At 43.3% G+C, this 19395-nt stretch overlaps 2 protein-coding genes across 2 annotated transcripts; one reads left to right on the top strand and one right to left on the bottom strand.

Annotated features, from left to right (window-relative positions):
- The first annotated feature begins 7490 nt into the window (after positions 1 to 7490).
- Positions 7491 to 9198, top strand: LOC116804731. Its single transcript, XM_032733403.2, has 2 exons — positions 7491 to 7769; positions 7847 to 9198. The coding sequence occupies exons 1-2, from the start codon at positions 7501 to 7503 to the stop codon at positions 7905 to 7907; spliced, it is 330 nt and encodes a 109-aa protein (XP_032589294.2). The 5' UTR covers positions 7491 to 7500; the 3' UTR covers positions 7908 to 9198.
- Positions 9199 to 12580: 3382 nt separating this feature from the next.
- On the bottom strand, positions 12581 to 18559 carry LOC122757093. The gene is made up of 2 exons (XM_044008448.1): positions 15294 to 18559; positions 12581 to 12833 (listed from the first exon to the last, which is right to left on the bottom strand). Exons 1-2 carry the CDS (start codon positions 18557 to 18559, stop codon positions 12581 to 12583), a joined length of 3519 nt encoding a protein of 1172 aa, XP_043864383.1.
- Between the last annotated feature and the right edge of the window lie 836 nt (positions 18560 to 19395).

Genomic DNA, 19395 nt, shown 5'->3' with positions numbered 1-19395 from the left:
TACAGGTAAGTAGTAGGAGTGGATTCATCAGGTGAGTATATATTTAGAGTAGCAATTGTGTGTACAACTCTAATTCTGTTGTTTACTTGCAGCATCAACTGGAATTTTACAAGTGAGACTGGCAGTGGAACCAGCCATGTAATCAGCAACAGCACTGGCACTTGGGTGGCCAGCACCAGCTGCTGCATTGACTGCAGTTGCATCCACAACTGCAATGGATATGGACATCGACATCTTCATCAGCGGAGGCGGAGGCGGCGTCCAGAGTGAAGTTGCCAGCCCGGAGACTGGTATGAGGCGCCAGCAGTGCAATATGCACCACCAACACCAGCATCGGCAACAGGATCATCGGCGTCATCAACATCAGTGGAAATGGCGCAGACATCAAGTGGCTTCAGCATCATTAGCTCTGGTGCGAGCGAATGCAAAATGTCGTGTCATGGGCAAATGCATGCAGCCTGTCATCTAGCTGCAAGCCCATAGACATTGAATGGCCAATTGTCGCCCACAATAAGACGACAAGTATCGAGAGTCTCTGTCTGCACCCACAATGACAGCCTGCCGGTCATCAATATGGACACGTAGCAGGGAGTGCAGAGCAATTACTATTCGATTGGTAATGAACCACTTCTTGATCACAATCGTAATTCAATAGGAGTCAAGGAATTGATGGAGATAATAATTGTGTTGTCTTTTTTTTATATTGCAGATCAGTCACCATTTTCGCCGCAGAAGCAGCATACTGGACACCATCGACGCCAACAACAACAACCAGGATGTGCAGCAACAGGCAACAGCGAGTCATCTTTGTGCGTATATTGATGTATTGTGACCAAAAGCAGTAATCACGTCGATTTAAAGCTAATGAACAATTGTGTTTGTACTGTCTTCTTCTTCTCATTTTCACCATGCGCAATTGCGACAAGAGTGCGTTAGATAATAAGGAGGAGTGGATTGCTACTGGGTGAGTATTGATATTATTATTATTATTGTTAAGTGAAGTGGGTGAGTGTAGAAAATTATAGTAGTTGAATTAGGTTTGTATAGGCTATAAGAACAGGTAGTCATTATATATTTGGGGTCTTATTTGCGATTTGTTGCCTGCTACTGCTAATGCTGGCAGACAAGCAGGTTGTTAGCGCGGACATCATATCTATTAGACGATCCAGCTTGTTGACGATAGCCTTGTTGATGGCTGAATTAGCATTCTCAATTGAATTTGAATTTGCATTTGCATTTGGATGCTTGCGTTCGAGCAGCATTAGGCCAATCAATTGATCTAGCTTCTTTTCAATACTGCTCGTATTATCCCTGGCACCTAGATATTGATGAGTCGGGAGGAGTTGCTGCACTTGCTGCCTCTGCTGCTGCACCTGCTGCTGCTGCTGCTGCTGCTGCTGCACTTGTTGCTGCACTTGTTGCTGCTGCACTTGCTGCTGTTGAAGTAGTAGTTGCAGCTGTAGTTGCTGCATATTTTGAGGCTGAATGCGTTGAATTTGCTGATGCTGCTGCTTTTGCTGCTTTTGCTGCATTCGCTGCTGCGGCCAAACACTTGGCTGTTTCACATTTAGTCCAAGTTTAAGTGCGTCGGCATAGCTGCCAACCATAGCGTTGCTCAGATTTAGTGGCTGCTTGGGCTGCTGATTGAACTGTAGCTGATTGACCTGTTGTTGTGTAGTCTTCTTCTTCGCCCTCTTCTTTGTCTTGATTGGCTGCTGCTGCTGCTGCTGCTGTTGCTGCTGTTGGAATACTAGCTGCTGCTGCTGCTGCTGCTGCTGTAGTAGTTGCTGCTGCTGCTGCTGCTGCTGTAGTAGTTGCTGCTGCTGCTGCTGCTGCTGTAGTATATGCAGCTGTTGTTGCTGTTTGCTAGCATTTGCGGCCTTGTTCAGGTGTCTTTTAATAATAGCCGCTGTTGCAGCATTATTATTATTGCGATTTGACGACTGAGGATTCGCTGTCGCTTTTGTTTGACGCGCCAATTCGGCGACTAGTTTTGAGGCTTGCTGGAAGCCTTGTTGATTGGCCATCTTTTGCTTGCAGGCCTCTTTGAAAGCAATGCAGCCGCGATAGCTTGCTGCATGCTCTCCCAAACAATTGGCGCATTTAGCCGGCTGGCTAACATCGCCCTTTGCTCGTCCGCAATCAGTGGATGCATGGCTGCCGCTGCACTTGACGCACACGAATGGCCGGCGGCAATAGTTCTTCGTGTGGCCGAATTTTTGACATCGATGGCATTGCACCGCATCGGCGTTGCGCAATATCCTCTCGATTTTGACTCTCTGGCCACCCAAGCACTCAATGTTCAGAACATTTGTGCTGTTTGGAGCGGCCACCACTTCAACCTCGAACAGGTCAAGAGGCTGGCGAGTGAATCGCTTCTTGATTACACTGACAAATCTGACCGTATGGCCCAGATCTGTCAGTTGTTGACGAATCCAATCTGTTGGCGTCGAACGATGCAGATAGCGTATGCAAAATCTAAATCCTCGATCCGCTGCCAATTGATAGGTGTGCGATACAATTCTCTCCTGAGCGAAGTGATGCACAAGTTTGCGATATGCCGCAATATTGGCGCATTGAATGCGCAGACCTTGCCCAGCTGTCGGTTTGGTGTAGAAATTTGCCGTACCGATCGCCTTCTTAATCCCCTCCAGTACTGGCATTATGTCTGGCACAAACGGCAAGTACAATGGTGTTGGCCGATTCTTGCGACCACCATTCACATTCACATTGCCATTGGCATTCGTATTGGCATTGTCATTGTCATCGATGACCTCATCCTCATCCACCTCATCGTCATCGTCATCGTCATTGAGATCTTCATCCATTTCAATATCATTAACAGCATTTGCATCAACATCATCATCATCAATTGACAATTGACACTTGTTGTTGCTCTTGCTGTTGATGTTTGTATTATTGGCTCCATCTGTTGGCCGCTGATCAGTTGCAGCTTTGTTAGGATTTGCAGCAACCAATTTGCGCGCAGCTGCCATGGCGGCAGCTTTCTTAGATGTGGTCGGGGCTTTTTTCTGTTCGTATGTCTACAAAGAACACACATTAGTGATCTCCGCCTCTTCCCATTCTCGTACATGAACAGCTGACCTGCAGCTGCATGATGAGGGGAAGAGTACGGGGATACTCTTTATTTATTTAATACTTCACAATAGCATTTTTTTATAAATATAAATAGCGCCTAAGATATAATTAAAATCTAAAAAGGACTATATTTGTCGAAACTTTTCATTAAATGATTAAATTTAAATGGCCATAAGTGCATAAAAATAACAGTGCAGCTTAATGTTACAAAATACTAATAAAAAGAGCAAATTAAAGATAATTCAAAATAACAATAAAGTGCTTGAGTAACTAATAAACGACTAAATAGATAAGTAATATATAAGTTTAACAATAGTAATAGATGGCATTAATTAATATAATTCAGTTTTTTCATTAAAAAAGCATCTACAAGATGCACAGAGAAAATAGCCCAAAGTGGCCAATTGGAATAATAGAGAAAAGTCGAGACAAAGTCTGGTCATTTTCTCCAACATGGGCTTAAGCTAAATTTAACTTAAATTACAAAATGTTTATGATAATTAATATAGATAATTAAATAAAAATAGTTTAACAATTCATTTTGGCAGTTTTGATTTCATTAATATTCATTCGATATATCGCAAGAGTAACTGAGTAAGTGACGATGCACCCCTGGCATTGTGCCTATCGGAGTGCATAATCAAAACAAAAACAAAAAACAGCTGATTGGGAATTGCATTACATGCAAATTTTATGCTGCCAATTGGTAAGTGTAAAAATTAATAGATAAATAAGTGAAATTAATGATATTAATAATTAATATTAATTAATTACTGTCTTTTCATATATATAGCTGCTATTATACGAAATGCAGAGGAGCGCAGATATTGAAGATAGCGAAATTGCATTAACTGCAAGCTGACTAGCAGGTAAGTGAGTTTTGCAAAAGTGAATAAAAGTTAACAATTATGGATTATAAAAGTGAAGTTAATGATATTAATAATTAATACTAATTAATTATTATCTTTTTATGTATACAGCTGCTGCCATATAAAGTGCAGAGGGGCGCAAAACCGAGATAGCAGAACTGCATTAATTGCAAGCTGACTAGCAGGTAAGTTAATTTTGCAGAAGTTAATAAAAACATTAAAAGATTATTAATGTTGATTTTTTCTTTGCAGAGCACATCAACTGCGGCAAGGAGATTTAGCCAAGTGGGCTGCACAGCCAATAGGGCGGATATTTAAGTTAGTTTTTAGTTAATTCAAAATGTGCATCTTAGGCGCAAGTGCCGTCAGATATGTTCGCTGCACATATATATATATATGTGCCGAAAATAAAATTTTGTAATTGTAACTGAGTGTTTAAATAGTGTAATTACTTAACTCTGATCCCTATGTGATCTAAATAGCACCCTATAGGCAGCAAGTGGTGATGGTGGTGGTAGTGGCCGCGGCATTGGCGCAATACCCTCGAAGACAGGTAGTCGTTGCGGCTGGTGGGCTGCTGCTTGTGCAGCTTCGTTGTGTTGCTGAGCCTCCCGTCGGCGAAGGTATCTCTCTCTGCTTTCAGCTATTTCGTCAGCTTCTCTTTGCAGTTGTCGCTGAGTGCGCAAAGCTATGTCATTGGCCAAATGCATGTTTGCGAGACTCGCGTATCTTGCCAATGTTATCCGCTGTGGGATGAACGGGTCGTAGACAATGTTTTTGGCCAAGTTGTTGGGATGGACACGGAGTCGATCATAGTATTTGGCGCAGAGATTATATCATCCGCAGATAAAACTTCCAAATCAGCTCTGATGCGAGTGTTCGAAATAAAGTACTGAGCACCAGAAATGGCTCTCAGAGCTTTATTGTGAACAACTCTAATGCGGTTGAATTGGGTCTCAGATAGCAGAGCGCCCCATACAGGTAGCGAGTATTGCCATAATGGGGCAACTAGCTGCTTGTAAATAATGACTTTAGTTCTTAGAGTCAATTTGCTGTCTTTGTTAATGAGCCAATCTATCTTTTTAAGCCTAGCCCTAACCCTAGTAACGACCGTAGTGACATGTTGTGAGAAGCGCAGTTTCGTATCTAGAGTAACACCCAAATATGAATGAGAAGTGCCATTTTCGATAGTTTCGTTGCCAATGCGAATAGCCTGATATGGCGCTATAACTCGAAGCGTATGCATGATATGCATAGTCTTGTTTGCATTAATTGTAATGCACCACTTGCTCGCCCATTCAGCCAAACTATCCATATACGCCTGCTGCTGACTGAGCGCGACTGCTTGTCGAGAGTCAGCCGAAAGAACGATGACGTCGTCAGCATAAGTGGCAATCAATATCCCACGTAGGCGAGTTGGCCTTGGTATGTCGCTGGTGTATATATTATACAAGATAGGCCCGAGCAAGCTACCTTGAGGCACACCAGCGTGAATTTGCTTAATACCTGAGCGACAGCCACCGTGACACTCAACAATAAACGTCCGATCAACTAAATAGCAGCAGAGGATGCGGTAGAGAGCATCCGGCAATAGCATCTTGAGCTTATATTTCAAGCCTGTATGCCACACTCGATCAAAGGCTTCCTTGATATCCATATAGACAGCAGAGCAGTATTTGCGGTCATCAAACGCTTTAATAATAAATTGAGTAACGCGACCCAATTGCTGCTCAGCTGAATGCGCCTTGCGGAATCCAAATTGATGATTTGGAATCGCATTTACAAGAGTATCTTGCTCCAGCATACGGCTCAAAATCAGATACTCAAGTATCTTAGAGAGGCCAGACAGCAGACTTATTGGCCTGTATGATGCAACATGGTGCGTAGGCTTGCCAGGCTTATGCACCATCTTCACCACAGCTAGCTTCCAGCTCGAGGGGAAATGACTCAGTCGTAGTGAGTTGTTGCAAATGAGCACAAGATACAACACGGCCTTCAATGGCAGCGCTTTAATAGTGTGATTATCAATTTGATCCAATCCAGCAGCTTTTTTGTTCTCTAGCGTGCTGATGTGACTGATGACTTCAGCCGCAGTGACTGGCCGAAATGAGACTGAAGCAGTCAAAGATGGCTGGCTAACTTGAGCCTCGATTTCAGCCAGAACACTGGGTGGCGTAGTCACGATTGGTTGAAAACGCTGCTCGAGACTTGCAGCAAATGTTTCGGCCTTCTCGGCAGTTGTCTTGCACCAGACATTTTGAGCATTGGAGCCATTGTCACTAGAGGACTTCAACAGCGGTAGATTTGGAGCAGGCTGTCGCTTGATCTCGTTGGTCAGTCGCCAGAGCTTCTGCATACTATATCTATCAGTTGGATCGATAGATCTAAATAGCTCTTCCTCATACTTCTGCCTAGCATATATGAGCTCTTTGCGTATGCGATTCGACAGCCTGTTGCAGAGCATTACTGTCTACTCTCTGTCTAGCCAATCTAGATTCTTGGACATCCAGAGGTGGGCGTCTGCCGTCGGCCGCCACTGATCGGATCGCGGATCGCGTGTCGCGTGTCGCCTTCAAGCCGCTCATCTGCAGACTATTCTCGGAGCAAGACTGCCCAGCGCCTCCACCATAGAACTTTCAAAGAACTATCATTCCCTAAATTCAGCCAATTCCAGCTTCCAGTTGCATCAAATAACAAGCTCCCTCTATGGAAAAGAGAGAGTGAGTTAGATGATGCAACAGCCGGCAGATGGCTGAAAAAAGGACTGACGCTGCAACAGTCAATTTGCATCAGCAATGTGTATCCCTAATATATACCGAGTATTTGAATTTGGAATAAATTGGCGCTCAACTATGCTATCGATTATCAATTATCGATTCTTTTGCATAATTGAGCTCAATTGGCTTGCTGTGATGTTAAACAGCCACGCAGGGCTGCCACATCTTATTCGAACAACAAGTTTTTTTTGTCCAATTTTTGAACAGGCTATTCATCAGATGGCAGCTCATCCGGTGGAGGGGGACGAGCATCAAAGGCGGTGACAGCCAGTCGCCGAAACACCGGCAATCTGGCATGATGAGTGACAACATCCAAGGAGGAGGAGTACAGCTGAGTGGAATTGATGGCATCTGTTGCAGAATCAGCAACTGCAATTGCAGTTGCCATTCTAATTGGACTCTTGCTCTTATTTCCAGCATCATCTTTGGCACTGGCACTGGCACTGGAACTGGAAGTGGCACTGGCAATGGAAATGGCACCAGCACTAGCATTAGCACTAGCACCAGAATTGGCATCATCATCAGAATCGGCATCGGCATCGGCATGGACATCAGATGGTCTCGCACCAATGCCAGTATATTGACTGGCACTAAAGCTGACAGTGGCACCAGCAATGCCATCAGCACTGGCACCCAATCGGCCAGCACATGCAATGGCTGCAGCCGCATAAGCAACTGCATGGACATCATTGTCGTCGTCATTGTTGTTGATGTTGTCATCATCGTTGTCATCGTTGGCATCAGCGGTGTTGGCAATGGCGTTGACACCGTCAATCAAAATGGCACCACCAGCACACAAATTGTTAGCAGTGTGGGACACAGCATTGGAGACATTTGATTCATCTGCAATCGAGTCTGGATCAACACTGGCGACGACATTGGAATTGGGACAGCAATTGACACTGGCATCTGGCATTGGGAACATCATCGTTGGCTCTGGCACGAGCACAATAGCGGACACAATGGCAATAATGGCAGGCAAGCATATGAGCCTGGCCGACATCAGTTTGATCTGTTTAATATGGTGAGTATATCTAGATATGAATTGATTAAAATTACAATTACAATTAGCAAAGAGTGATAACCAATTGTTATGATTAGTTCCAGTGAAAGCTGTTGGAGGATATTGCAATCGACGAATGCAGCCCACATTCATACATGAGCTGCATACCCAGATGCCCGGAAAGACGACCATCCTCATCATCATAATCATCACAGCGAAGAATCGATTGCTTGCACACAACAAGGCAGCCTGCCGGTCATCATCTTTGACACGTTGCAGGCGGTGCAAAGCGAGTATAATTAATTTGGTAATAGTAGTATACCACTTCTTGATCACATACATCAGAATGGAGTCAAGGCATTGATGTTGCTTCCCATTTGTATTTTGCAGCCCAGTAGCACTACCACACTGGACACAAACAATAACAACAATGGCAAGAGCAATCAAAACAAATACAATCGTCGAGCAACGTGATCTCTCAGTACGTATTTCATTGATGTATGCAAACCAACGAAACTTTTTATCAATGAAAGCTAATGAACATTTATATATTTTCATCATCATCCACAACCACATCCGCCGCCGCTGCCGCCGCTGCCTACTTCTCATCATCATCCCCATAATGAGAGCGCTTGATGTATGGATTGCTGGGTGAGTATTAATATTAGCTGAATATCTACTCCAAATTGTTTGAATTAAATTGGGAGTGATATGATTGATATGATATGAAGAGGAAATCATTTTGTAGCTTCATTGGTGGAATTTTGCCTAGCAGCAATCAGGCAATTAGTAAATGTAGACATCATTTCAATTAGTCTATCCAGTTTTATTGCAATGGCATTGTTATTGTTATTGTTATTGTTAGTGACAGGATTTGAATTTACCTTAGAGTACTTATGCTTTTGCTTTTGCTCAAGCAGCATGAGGTTAATTAGCTGATCCAGTTTATTTTCAATATTGTTCAAATTGTTGACACCACCAGTAGGATTGCTCAATGCAGTATCAGCACCTTGATACTGATGATACAAGTGGCGTTGTTGATGTTGCATCTGTAGTTGCATCTCTTGTTGTTGCATCTGTTGATGTTTAAGTAGTTGCAGCTGTAGATTACCTTGAGGTTGAAGCTGTCGTTGTTGTTGTTGTTGTTGAGGATTCTGTTTATGAATTTGAATTTGGCCAAATTTTAGTACATCTGCATAGCTGCCAACTAAACCTTTGCCATTTGATGAATGCTGTCGCCGCTTAGACAACTGCTGCTGCTGCTGCTGCTGCTGGAGCTGCTGCTGGAGCTGTTGCTGAAGCTGTTGCTTGAGCTGCTGTTTGAGTTGCTGATTTTGTTGATTTAGTTGCTGCTGCTGCTGCTTGGGCTGCTGTTGTAGTTTGGGCTGCTTTTTGGCCTTGATTTGATTTAGCTGCTGCTGATGTAGTGGACGCTGCTGCTGCTGCTGCTGCTGCTGTACTGGACGCTGCTGCTGCTGCTGCTGCTGTAGTGGACGCTGCTGCTGCTGTAGTGGACGCTGCTGCTGCTGTAGTGGACGCTGCTGCTGCTGTAGTGGACGCTGCTGCTGCTGTAGTGGACGCTGCTGCTGCTGCTGCTGTTTTTTAAGAGAATTTAATTGATTTAAATGGCGTTTTATAATTGCCACTGTCGAAGCATTATTATTATTACTACTGCTGCTGCTTTTGCCATTCAAATGAAGATTTGAATTTGAATTCAAGTTCAAGTTGGATTTTCGTGCCAGTTCGGCAACCAATTTGGTGGCTTGCTGGAAGCCTTGCTGATTCAGTTGTTTTAGTTTGCATGCCTCCTTGTATGCCTTACAGCCGCGATAGCTAGCGGCATGATCGCCATTACAGTTGGCACATTTAGCTGGCTGGCTGTCATCGCCCTTAGTTCGCTCACAGCCCGTGGATGGATGGCTGCCACTGCATTTCACACAAACAAACGGACGGCGACAATAATTCTTTGTGTGTCCGAATTGTTGGCAACGATGGCATTGCACAGCATCAATATTGCGCAATGTCCTCTCGCATTTCACCCTCTGGCCGCCCAAGCACACAATGTTTAGCACATTTGCGCTATTCGGCTCGGCCACCACTTCCACCTCGAAGAGGTCCATAGGTTCGCGAGTGAATCGCTTCTTGATGACGCTTACGAAACGCACTTGATAGCCAAGTTCCATAAGCTGTTGCCGTATCCAGTCAGTTGGCGTCGATCTATGTAGGTAGCGTATTAGAAAACGAAATCCCCGTTCCGATGCCAATTGGTATGTGTGACAAACGATGTTCTCTTGGGTGAAGTGATGCACCAGTTTGCGGTAGGCAGCAATGTTTGCGCATTGAATACGCAAACCTTGGCCAGCTGTCGGCTTGGTGTAATAATTGCTGGCACCAATTGCCCTATTTATGCCCTCCAGAACAGGCATTATGTTTGGCACAAATGGCAAATATAATGGTGTGGGCCGAATCTTTCGCCCATCCAAATTGCCATTTGCATTTGCATTTGCATTTGCATTTGTAGTTGCATTTTCGTTGACATTGACGTCATCAGCGTCATTTTCAACAGCAACATCGTCATCATCAGTAACCATCTCAATGTTATTCATTTGATTTTGATTTGAATTTTTATTATTAATATTAGCGCCATCTGTTGATCGATGGCCAGCTAAAGATTTGCCATTTGCAGCTTTGGCTGCTAATTTGCGAGCGGCCGCAGTAGCGGCTGCCTTTTTCGACGTGGTTGGTGCATCATCTAAATCGGCAATCTCAATTGCATCGATATCATCATCGGATGCAGCAACCAATTTCTTTTGAAACATTAATGCCGACAGCTTTCGATTGGCTGGCGCACAACTCGTTGCCATTCGGCGGCATGTCTCCATTGCCGATGCAGACAATGGTGGTGGTGGCTGAATAGATTTATTTGCCTCACACCCGCTAAACAGATGGTTTAGCATTTCATTTACGTCCGATTTGTTGAACTCATCGGAACCAGAAATAAATTGACGATTACTTATCTCATCAGCTGCAGCTGCATCTGAAGAATTGACATTGGCATTTGCCGATATGTTCGATTTAGATTTAGTGGGAGTCTTGGCTAAAGCTTTAGTAGCCATATTTCTGCTAGATGGCGTAGGACTGCCGCCACAGCCATCTGGCAATTGCTCACAACTCTGAAGAGCTTTCAAAAGATCATCGTCGTCAATATCATCAGCATCATCATCATCATCATCATCATCATAGTTGGTGAAGATGTTTCTATTTGTAGAGCAATCAGCCTCCGATCGCAACTGAAAGTTTCTCCTATTGAAGTTGGCGTCCTTTTTCGGCGCCATTTTCTTGTTTGACTTGGATTTTGGGCTATTGCCCTTATTTGCCGGCCTTTTAATTGAATTTGAATTGGAATTCGATTTAGAATCTGAATTTGAGTTTGAAATGGGACTCAAATTGGAATTGGAATTTATATTTGAATTAGAATTTGAATTAAATTGCAGCTGCAGCTCTTTGTGCAGCTTCATCTGGCGCTCCTGTGCCAACATGGCGCTCATGGCACGCGTCAGCACAACAGCAGCACTCTCACTATCTTTGACCTCTCCACCATTAGCACCATTACCACCAACCTGATTTGGCTCATCTGCATCAAGAGAGCCAATTCCAGCAGCCAGCAGGCACTCATCCAGTGAGTCGTCAATATCGACATCGTCGTCCTCTCCTCCATCGTCGTCCACATGGTCATCATCATCCACATCCAACAGAAACTCATCGCCACTAGTCTCGGCATCGTCGCCGAGACTGCCCGAGAGCATGTTGTACATGGCGGCAATGGCCAGTTTTCAGATGGTAGCAGCACACACTCTGTCGGCACTAGATCCTCAATTGGGAAACGCACACACTAGTGCACACACCACTAGTTGTTTAGAATTTATGGAGTCTCTATCTCAGTCACTATTCACTATTCAGTAGTCCACAGTAATTCGAAACAATATTCACAAATTAGAAAAAACACACTCGTATTTTTGTTAATTTTGATTATTTTATTGATTGCTATTTTGTCTACTGTCTACTCTCTGTCTAGCCAATCTAGATTCTTGGACATCCAGAGGTGGGCGTCTGCCGTCGGCCGCCACTGATCGGATCGCGGATCGCGTGTCGCGTGTCGCCTTCAAGCCGCTCATCTGCAGACTATTCTCGGAGCAAGACTGCCCAGCGCCTCCACCATAGAACTTTCAAAGAACTATCATTCCCTAAATTCAGCCAATTCCAGCTTCCAGTTGCATCAAATAACAAGCTCCCTCTATGGAAAAGAGAGAGTGAGTTAGATGATGCAACAGCCGGCAGATGGCTGAAAAAAGGACTGACGCTGCAACAGTCAATTTGCATCAGCAATGTGTATCCCTAATATATACCGAGTATTTGAATTTGGAATAAATTGGCGCTCAACTATGCTATCGATTATCAATTATCGATTCTTTTGCATAATTGAGCTCAATTGGCTTGCTGTGATGTTAAACAGCCACGCAGGGCTGCCACATCTTATTCGAATCTTAACATGGATGCAAACTGCTAAGAACTAAGTATGTGTGTGTATGTGTGTGAGTGAGTGAGTGGGTGAAACTTATCGATATTGAAATGGCGTTGTATGAGAAATTGTGTGATTACAAGCTAAGTGAATTTGAATAACATTATTAAAACTAGATAGATAGAGATTAACAATTAAATAATAAAAATACTAAATATTACTAATAAAGACTAATAATACTAATATTAATATTGTTAGTGAGTGTATGTGTGTTGAATATAAACAAGTGTTTTTTGTCCAATTTTTGAACAGGCTATTCATCAGATGGCAGCTCATCCGGTGGAGGGGGACGAGCATCAAAGGCGGTGACAGCCAGTCGCCGAAACACCGGCAATCTGGCATGATGAGTGACAACATCCAAGGAGGAGGAGTACAGCTGAGTGGAATTGATGGCATCTGTTGCAGAATCAGCAACTGCAATTGCAGTTGCCATTCTAATTGGACTCTTGCTCTTATTTCCAGCATCATCTTTGGCACTGGCACTGGCACTGGAACTGGAAGTGGCACTGGCAATGGAAATGGCACCAGCACTAGCATTAGCACTAGCACCAGAATTGGCATCATTTTTTTTTTTTTTTTTTTTTGTTGAATAGTCACGTCTGCTCGAGGCTGTGCCGTAGACTGACTGACTATATTTATTTATTTACTGCTATACTACTGTATAATATAGTAAATTTGTTGACGCCTACTGTGTGTAGGTCTCAAATGTGAGTGTTACATTAAATGTGAAGTGACATACAAAAGTAGTTTGATTAATTTTGTGTGAATTTGTTGACGCCTACTGTGTGTAGATCTCAAATGTGAGTGTTACATTAAATGTGAAGTGAAATACAAAAGTAGTTTGATTAATTTTGTGTGAATTTGTTGACGCCTACTGTGTGTAGATCTCAAATGTGAGTGTTACATTAAATGTGAAGTGAAATACAAAAGTAGTTTGATTAATTATGTTTTAGTGAATGTATAGATATCTTGATTAACAATTGCATCCGGCCAGGAAACGTCATCTCTTCCGGGACTGGCATCCTGTTTGGGATTCTGTATGGAAGAACCAGTATTTTAACTGGAGCCAGGATCCTGTCTGGAACCGTCGATTTGAATAAGATTGACATCTCGACTAGAGCCAATATTTCGACTGGGAATGGAATTTTGTCTGGAGCCATCGACCTGATTGAAACCATTATTTTGACTGGAGCCAGTATCTTGCCTGAAACTATCGTCCCGCCTAAAACTGATATTCTGATATGAGTTGAAGTTCCGATTTAAGTTAACAGGATGATTAAAAGTAGAAACTGCATTTTTAGAAGGGATAGTAGCAACATATATGCAACCATGTGCCCGTCTCTGCTTGGCCTGTAATAGTTCCCATTTCCGCTTAAATATGTTTGATTGCAAGTGATTGTTGAGCATCACGGAGTAACGCTTCCACTTCAGCCGTTGCGGAATGCACGGGTAGTTACCAATTCGTCTTGCCTCAGGATTGGGATGAGCAAGAAGCCGGCTCACATATTTATAACACAGTTTATTATAGATGCTTTCAACAGTGTCTACTTGCAGATCTATATGAAGTGTGTTATTACTGACATACCACGGTGCACCTGTTATTTCTCTAAGTATTTTATTTTGTGCTACTTGCAGCTTATTAAATCTGGTCTCGCATATCAGCGCGCCCCATATAGGAAGAGCATATTGCCAAATCGGCGCAATAAGCAGCTTATATAGTAATATTTTAAGTTTTAGTGGCAGCTTACTTCTAGCTCCAATTATCCACTTTAACTCTTTAGTTCTCGTTCTAAGCTTGCCAATTATATTATTAATATGAGTTTTTAACAACAGTTTGTTATCCAGCTGTATGCCCAAATATCTATGGCTAGTTTTGTTGTCAATATTATTACCCGCAATTGTGACAACACTTTGATGATCATATTGTACTTGTCGAATTGAATGTATCACATGAACTGTTTTGGAATAGTTGAGTTTGATACACCATTTTTTGGTCCATTCGTGAAATGTGTTGAGATAATGATTAAGGTGTTGTACAGCATGTGTCAAACTAATATTGCTCGAGAGAATTGCAGTGTCATCAGCATATGTTCCTAGCATCATGCGTGCAGTTGGACGTCGAACGCTGGATATGGCTGGTAGTGGCATGTCCGCAGTGTAGAAATTATACAGAATTGGGCTCAAAACGCCTCCTTGTGGAACACCAGCAGCGATTTGTTTAACACTTGATCGTGTGCCATCGAAACACTCCACTATAAATGTACGATTTTTGAGATAACTATGTAGGATGTTAAATAGTACATTTGGTAGTAACTTCTTTAGCTTGTATAGAAGCCCTGGGTGCCAGACACGATCAAAAGCTTCAGAAATGTCCAGATAGACGGCTGAGCAGAAATAATTATCTTCAAAAGCTTCCATAATGAATTGAGTGACACGACCAAGTTGCTGTTCTGTGGAATGCCGACTACGAAAGCCAAATTGGTGATCAGGCATTGCCTTACAAAACGCCTCCACCTCAAATAGCCTATTCATAATTGATGAATAATTAAACATTTCTTTATTTTATATGAACTATAACAGCCAATTGCTGGTACGCTCAACTTGTCCGTTCGTTTGCTTACTGAATACTAACATAAGTTTATCGACTTAACCGATAATTGATCTCGATGCGGCTCTTCATTCGCCGATAATAATGAAAGCTACAAATTATACTAAAAAATGACAAATATGCTAAAAAATGATAAATGTGCAAAAAAATGACAAATGGTTTCTCAACATCCCGGCCCCCCCTGAAACTCCGTTTCAGAATGTGGTAGAGCTGCTATCTTCGTGATGGGTCGTATAATCTCTCCAGAAACGACCTTGAGTTTAACTGCCCGTACTAATCCATCCTCTCCTGGGTACACTTCGATTACGCGTCCTAAGTTCCATGTTGCTGGAGGCGTATGCGAATCCTTGATGAGTACAATGTCAGGCATCTTGGTAGACCATTTTGGTCGTTGCTGCAATGCTGTTGTAGCGACGAAATGTCCTTGCGATACATCTGCCAAGAGTGCGCCTGTTTCATCGGAAGTTCAGAGTCCCAATCCAAATCAAGCAACCAAAGTTCTTGCAGTAGAATCTTGAATTGGATTACCACTGGTGCCAAAATGCCCAGAGGATCAAAAATGTGTGCTACATCGGATAGCACTTGTCGCTTTGTACAGCTTGCAGTCTCCGATAATACAATGTTGTATGCAAGGTTGTCTTCTCCAGGATCCCAATGTAGTCCTAATACCTTTGATGTTGCTGTTGACATGCTGACTCTATCACCTTGCGCGGTGCATAGTCGTGTGCTATTTGAGATCCATTTTCCCAATTCCAGTTGCGCACGTGACATGAGTGCAACCAGCTCAGTTTGAATGTTTATAAGTTCTTCCTCTGTCATGGCTCCTGTTAATACATCGTCCACATAGAAATCCTCAAGTAATATCTTAGCTGCTCTAGGAAACTCATGCTCGTGGTCCTTGGCAAGTTGTTCTAACACCCGGACTGCGAGGAATGGCGCAGATGCAGTCCCGTATGTAACTGTGCAGAGTTTGAAGTGTTTCAATGGTGCTGATGGGTGGTCTCTCCATAATATTCGTTGAAAGTCCTGATGTTTAGGTGCAACCAAAATTTGTCTAAACATCTTCACAATATCAGCCGAAAATACAAACTTGTGCATTCGAAACCTCATGCATACGTTGAAGAGATTGCGTTGTATACATGGACCAATATGAAGCGCATCGTTTAGAGACCGACCATCTTGGTCTTGAAATGAGCCATCAAATACCACACGCAGCTTTGCACCTAGCACTGGATGGTGCGGCATGTAGAAAACCTTCTTCGAAGTGGCGTCTTCTTCTGCATCCACCTCCTTCATGTGATCCAGTTGTATGTACTCCCTCATGAATTGCACATACTTCGATCGTAAAGCTGCATCCCTCATTAAACGACGCTCAACTGCCAAGAAGCGAGACTTGGCTCCATGATAGGTGTCTGCAAACTCTGGGTTCCCTTGCTTGAATGGTAGCTCGACGATGTATCTCCCTTCGGCATTACGGGAGTGTGTTTGGACGAAATGAGTCTCCACTAACTCATCTTCTTTATTGGCAGACGTGAACGATGGAAGTTCTTCCAGTTCCCAAAACCGTTGCAACAATGTGTTGATGTCCATGGTAGCTAGGAGTGACGTAGTTGTGGTTGTACACGCTCCTGCCACTGATGTGATGATCCATCCAAATATTGAATCAATAGCAATTGTGTTCCCCTGGAGATTACACAACTTATCTCCAGTAAGAACCGTCCAAATGTGATCGTTGCCAAGCAAAATGTCGATTGAAGCGTTGGTATTAAATGCGGCGTCTGCCAGGGTGTGGCCGCTAAACATAGAGAGGTCTGCTGCATTTATAGTTTCTCTCATCAGTGTCGAAGTAATGTTTCCAAGCACGTGTGCCTTGACCACAAGAGATGCATCTGACACTCGCGACTTGATGTGTAGTGAACAGAGGCCTCTTGTTGTTTCTGCCTTGATTGATGATATTCCAGATATAGAGATGCGAGAGTGTGAACGGGCCAGACCCAATGTCTGGATACACCGTTCCGAAACGTAGGACAACTCCGAGCCGCAGTCCAACAATATGCGGCAAACAACGTCTTGTCCTCGAGAATTGCGCACATACACCTGCGCCGTTGGCAGTGTACTTCTCATATTTGCACCCTTGCCACCTTTTGAAGTATTAACGGCGTTCGTCAGTGCTACTACTGTGCTAGCACCTGGTGCCTCATTTGAATCATCCTGCTGATGTTGCTGTGGGTCATCTTTGTCCTTAGTGTTACGTTGGTCGAAGTGCAAGAGTGAGTGATGTCGGCGCTTGCAATGCTTACAAGATGACTTCGATGTGCAAGCGCTCACTCCATGGCCAAGTCTCAAACAATTAAAGCACATGTGTTTGGACTTTGCAAAGGCATATCGCTGCTGAATAGATAAATCCAAAAATTGTGTACATGCCATCAATGCGTGTTCCTTGTTGCACTTTGCACAGCGCTCTGAAGTGGCTAGTAGCGCATGTGCGTTCCTGGTACCTCTGTCCTGTCTAGGCTTGCTGCTTGTCGTAGTTGCAGATTGACTGAGCTCCAGTCGATCACAACGTGCATCCAGGAACTTGAGCAACTGCGTTATCGTAGGATTTGCTATATCTTGACTCTTGTCATACCATTCACGACGTGTGATGTCATCAACCTTTGCCATGAGCAAGTAAATCAGCCAACAATCCCGATCCGTTTGTCCAGAGGCGTCTAATGCCCGAATTACGGTACCAGCTTCGTTTGTTAGCGATCGAAGCGATGCTGGGTTTTGATCCGCAACCTTGGGCAGTCCAGTAAATGTATCCAGCAACACGTTTACCAAATAGCGAGGCTTCTCGTACCGATCAACTAATGAATTCCAAGCTATTTCATAGTTGGCATCGGCTAAGGGCAGATGCTGAATAAGTTTCGCAGCTTCTCCTTTTAAACAAGATTTTAAGTGATGATACTTCTGGATATTCGTCAACGTTGTCTTGCTGTGAACGGCACTGTCGAATAGACCCTTAAATGCGTGCCATTCCTTATAATCTCCATCAAATGGTGTGATATGAATCCGTGGCAGTTCCCAATCCTTCACTGATGGTCCTGCGCCTTGCTGTGAGCCTGACGGTGACTCGTTATCCACCTGCCGTGGTAGCAGTCGTTGCATTAAGGCCTCCATAGTCTCCATTTGCATCTGCTGCATTTGTTGCATTTGCATCTGAGACTGTTGCTGTAATTGTTGTATTTGTATATGAGACTGTTGCTGTATTTGTTGTAAAATGCCTTGGATGGGCGAATTATCTACTTCCCCATGTACATTAGATGTGGTATTGGCTTCTTCCAGTTTGTGAGGTTTGTACTCAGCGTGCAGTGTCTTAAGAAGAGCACAAGCTCGTTCAAAGCGCTCCTCATATACATTGTTGTCACGTGCTGGATCCACGTATCCCTGCACATCTTCATATTTATAAAGTTCGTCACCAAGGTTGAGAAACTGCTTCCAAGCTTGAACCAGCGTGTCCAATTTTGTATCAATATCGTAGAAGGTGCAGCCCTCAGGTGGATGCTCCGCATATCCAGAAATACGAGTAATTGTTGCCTTCAATCTACCTCTGGCTCCCAGTAATGTACGTAGATTTTCCATTGTAGCTTGCCAGCAGTCAATCCAAGTTGTCCAAAATAGCCAGGTATTAAATTAATGTGATGAAATTGCTGCGTCTCTAGCAGCCAAACAAACCATTACGACAAATCACCGCACTTTTCCAATAGTGCGTACTGCGTATTACGTATGATGCCAAATATCGATACGTAATTCCAAGAATTTGCAATTGCTGCGTCTCCAGCAGCAAAAACACGACAAGACAAAACACGTCACTTTTCCAATAGTGCGTGCTGTTTATTACGTATGATGCCAAATATCGATACGTAATTTCAAGAATTTGCAAATGCTGCGTCTCCAGCAGCAAATACAATACAAGACAAAACACGTCACTTTTCCAATAGTGCGTGCTGTTTCCAACAACTCCAAGTGAACATTCAGTAGCAATGCCCAACGGCTCCGGCTCGAAGGACCAAATTTATGATGAATAATTAAACATTTCTTTATTTTATATGAACTATAACAGCCAATTGCTGGTACGCTCAACTTGTCCGTTCGTTTGCTTACTGAATACTAACATAAGTTTATCGACTTAACCGATAATTGATCTCGATGCGGCTCTTCATTCGCCGATAATAATGAAAGCTACAAATTATACTAAAAAATGACAAATATGCTAAAAAATGATAAATGTGCAAAAAAATGACAAATGGTTCCTCAACAATAATTAACTTCTCAAGGATTTTGGATAGCCCTGAGAGTAAGCTGATTGGCCTGTAGGAAGTCAGCTCATGGGCTGGCTTACCAGGTTTAACTATCATTCTGACTCTTGCGCATTTCCATCGGCTGGGAAAGTGTCCAAATCTGAGCGCACTGTTGAA

Source organism: Drosophila mojavensis, unplaced genomic scaffold (genome assembly GCF_018153725.1).
Source record: "Drosophila mojavensis isolate 15081-1352.22 unplaced genomic scaffold, ASM1815372v1 contig_28, whole genome shotgun sequence".
Lineage (NCBI taxonomy): Eukaryota > Metazoa > Arthropoda > Insecta > Diptera > Drosophilidae > Drosophila > Drosophila mojavensis.
Note: the sequence above shows the minus strand (reverse complement) of the source record. Positions and strands in the feature narration are given on the sequence as shown.

What these genes read in the sequence shown, in the direction of transcription:
- LOC116804731 (XM_032733403.2), top strand. Translation starts at nt 7,501, where the DNA reads ATGGCGTTGACACCGTCAATCAAAATGGCACCACCAGCACACAAATTG. An exon ending in AGTTTGATCTGTTTAATATG is followed by an intron (nt 7,770 to 7,846) that starts GTGAGTATATCT and finishes TGTTATGATTAG; the next exon opens with TTCCAGTGAAAGCTGTTGGA.
- LOC122757093 (XM_044008448.1), bottom strand. Translation starts at nt 18,559, where the DNA reads ATGGAAAATCTACGTACATTACTGGGAGCCAGAGGTAGATTGAAGGCA. An exon ending in CTACCAAGATGCCTGACATT is followed by an intron (nt 12,834 to 15,293) that starts GTACTCATCAAG and finishes TTCCATTGCCAG; the next exon opens with TGCCACTTCCAGTTCCAGTG.